The sequence below is a fragment of the Colobus angolensis genome, unplaced genomic scaffold (genome assembly GCF_000951035.1).
Source record: "Colobus angolensis palliatus isolate OR3802 unplaced genomic scaffold, Cang.pa_1.0 Scaffold32, whole genome shotgun sequence".
Lineage (NCBI taxonomy): Eukaryota > Metazoa > Chordata > Mammalia > Primates > Cercopithecidae > Colobus > Colobus angolensis.
Window position 1 is genome coordinate 352014 of NW_012116488.1, and position 2691 is coordinate 354704.

Below are 2691 nucleotides of genomic sequence, written 5' to 3' on the forward strand. Positions count from 1 at the left end.
GGCCTCCCAAAGTGCTGGGATTACAGGCTTGAGCCACCGCGCCCGGCCATTGTCTGTCTTTGGCCTGGGCTGCCGTGCTGGGGCGGATTGTCTGTCTTCACTGAGTATCCTCTCTGCTGTGGCCCTCACAGTGCAGCAGCTCGTCGCCCTGCCATGTGCATGTGGCACATTTGCTGCTGTTGTGTCTGGAGGCCCTGCCAGCACCCATGCCAGCCCACGTGCCCCACTCCCCTGGGAGGGCAGGATTTGACGTGGGCAGGCCCAGAGAGCACCAGGCTGGCCCACATTCTGGGAGGAGGAGGCAGGAGCAGCCCTTCTGAGGGCCTGCACTTCTGGCCTCACATGGAGTCCCTGGTGGTTGAGTGCAGTGGGCGTGACTCACGGGAGGCATTCTTGCGTGTTTCTCTCAAGCCCAAGAAGTCTTGCAAGCGACGGGAGCCAATTCAGGCCAGCACCGCCAGGGAGGCCATTGAGAAGATGCTGGAGCAGAAGAAGATCTCCAGCAAGATCAACTACAGTGTGCTCCGGGGCCTCAGCAGTGCCGGCGGGGGCAGCCCGCACAGGGAGGATGCGCAGCCCGAGCACAGCGCCAGTGCCAGGAAGCTGTCACGAAGGAGAACGCCGGCCAGCAGAAGTGGGGCTGACCCTGTGACCAGTGTGGGGAAAAGGTACCATCCTGTCCTGCATGGCTGGGTTAGGGCAGGAGCCTAGGGCAGGCAGAGGCCCATGGCTTCGGGTCCTGGAGCTGCCAGGGGCCAGCCGGGGCCACAGAAGTACCTGGAGTGGCATTTGCCACCTGCATGCTGGGGACCGGTGGCCGTCTCCGGTGCATTGATGGTGTCCTTGGCCTGGTGGGCTGTGACCCGATGCGCAGTACAGGCCGTCAGAGGGGTCCTAGGCAAACAAAGCAGCCTAGGCTCTGTTTTGTCCCAAGGAGGGGATGGGACACTCAGTGGGGTCGGCCCCTTCTCCAGCCTGGGTTCAGGAAGAAGAGCCCCCAGCCCTGCCGCCCTGTGCCTGCTCTGCGCACCCAGGCTGCATTGCTGTCTCTGCCGAGGTGGTGGGTGAGAGCAGCGCACTGCTGAGGAAGGAGGATGTAGGTGGAGAATGTGGCTGAGGGAGTGTCAAAGGCGGGATGTGCTGGCTTCCGCGCACAGGATCACGAGGCTCTGCAGCTCCATGCAGGGTCGCCTTGGAGTGGCTCGGCCTCCGTGCACGGCTTGCCTCTGGGTGGCGGCTGCAGGGTCTCCTGACGAGGCCACGAGCAGCTGGGCTTACCTGCTGCGTCTTTGGGGCCCGCGGCTAGTCCATGTGACCTCCTGGCAGTGGAGATGGGATCGGCGGCTTAGCTTCTGGGTCCATCCTGTAGTGGTTCCGACCTTCACTCCACCCCACCGAGTCTCTGGGCTGGGAGCGTCTGCTGGTCCTGCTGCTCCTTGGGATCTCTTGCGCTGTCTCCAGCTGCTTCCCCTGTGGGGCAGTGCTGAGCCTCGGCAGCCTCGGCAGGGCCTCCTGTTGTTTGCGGTGGTTTCTCCTTGGCCTTTTGAGCTGCTTGGCCGGCCACTCCACCCTGTGAGAGTTGGCTGTGCTGTGGGCCTGCCCCGCCCCTGCCCCACGGTGCCCAGGTGCTGCTCTGTGAGGGAGCCTGACCTCCTTGCAGGCTGGTGCTTCTCAGCCGGCATCTCAGCCCCTCAGGAGGGCCGCATGAGCGGCCTCCTCCACATCAGCCATGCAGTGGCCCTCCGGGCATGCATTCCTAGCACAGCTCCTGGCATGTGTAGGAGGTCAGTGGGGCAGAGGTGAAGTCAGGGCAGGTCCATGGATTGGTTCCCCTGTGCCCGAGCACTCTCAGGTCGGATCTGAGGCCTGAGTCTCAGTGTCTGCTGCCTGCCCAGCCAGACTCTGTCAGCGCTAGCGGGGACGGGGATCCTGTCCCAGTTGGGTGATTCTGGTGCCTGGTTAGAGTTCACAGTCCCCTCTGTCACATCTGACCAGCTGGCTCAGACAAGGCCTCGGTGTACATGTGTGTCTCTGTGTGTGTGTGTGTGTGTGTGTGTGTCTGTGTCTGTATACACATAGTACATGCAGTGCGTGTATGCCTGTGTCTGTGTGCATGCGGTGTGTGTGTGCATGCAGTGTGTGCCTGTGTCTGTGTAGTGTGTGTGTGTGCCTGTACAGTGTATGTGTGCATGTGCATGTGTGCCTATGCATGCAGTGTGTGCATGTGTGCCTGTGTCTGTGTATGCAGTGTGTGTGCATATGTGCCTATGTATGCAGTGTGTGTGTGCACCTGTGCCTGTATGCAGTGTGTGTGTGCATGTGTGCCTCTGTGTATGCAGTGTGTGTGTACATGTGTGTGCCTGTGTCTGTGTATGCAGTGTATGTGCACGTGTGCCTGTGTATGCAGTGTGTATGCGTGTGTGCATGTGTCTGTGTATGCAGTGTGTGTGTACCTGTGTCTGTGTGCATGCAGTGTGTGTGCGCCTGTGTCTGTGTGCATGCAGCGTGTGTGTGCATGTGCCTGTGCGTGCATGCAGTGCGTGTGTGTGCATGCAGTGCGTGTGCATGTATGTATATGCTTATGTCTGTGTGCATGCAGTGTGTGTGTGCCTGTGCGTGCATGCAGTGCATGTGTGTGCATGCAGCGTGTGTGCATGTACGTATATGCTTATGTCTGTGTGCATGCAGTGT

The 2691-nt window shown here is 60.5% G+C and overlaps 1 protein-coding gene across 2 annotated transcripts in view; it reads left to right on the forward strand.

The window, feature by feature from the left end:
* The window catches only part of BRF1 (BRF1, RNA polymerase III transcription initiation factor 90 kDa subunit), a 102484-nt gene that overhangs the window by 93737 nt on the left and 6056 nt on the right, over positions 1 to 2691 (forward strand). For both annotated transcript variants that reach the window (XM_011951376.1, XM_011951378.1), the window contains exon 15: positions 412 to 668. In XM_011951376.1, the coding sequence (XP_011806766.1) occupies positions 412 to 668 (257 nt within the window). The remainder of the gene's footprint in view (positions 1 to 411; positions 669 to 2691) is intronic.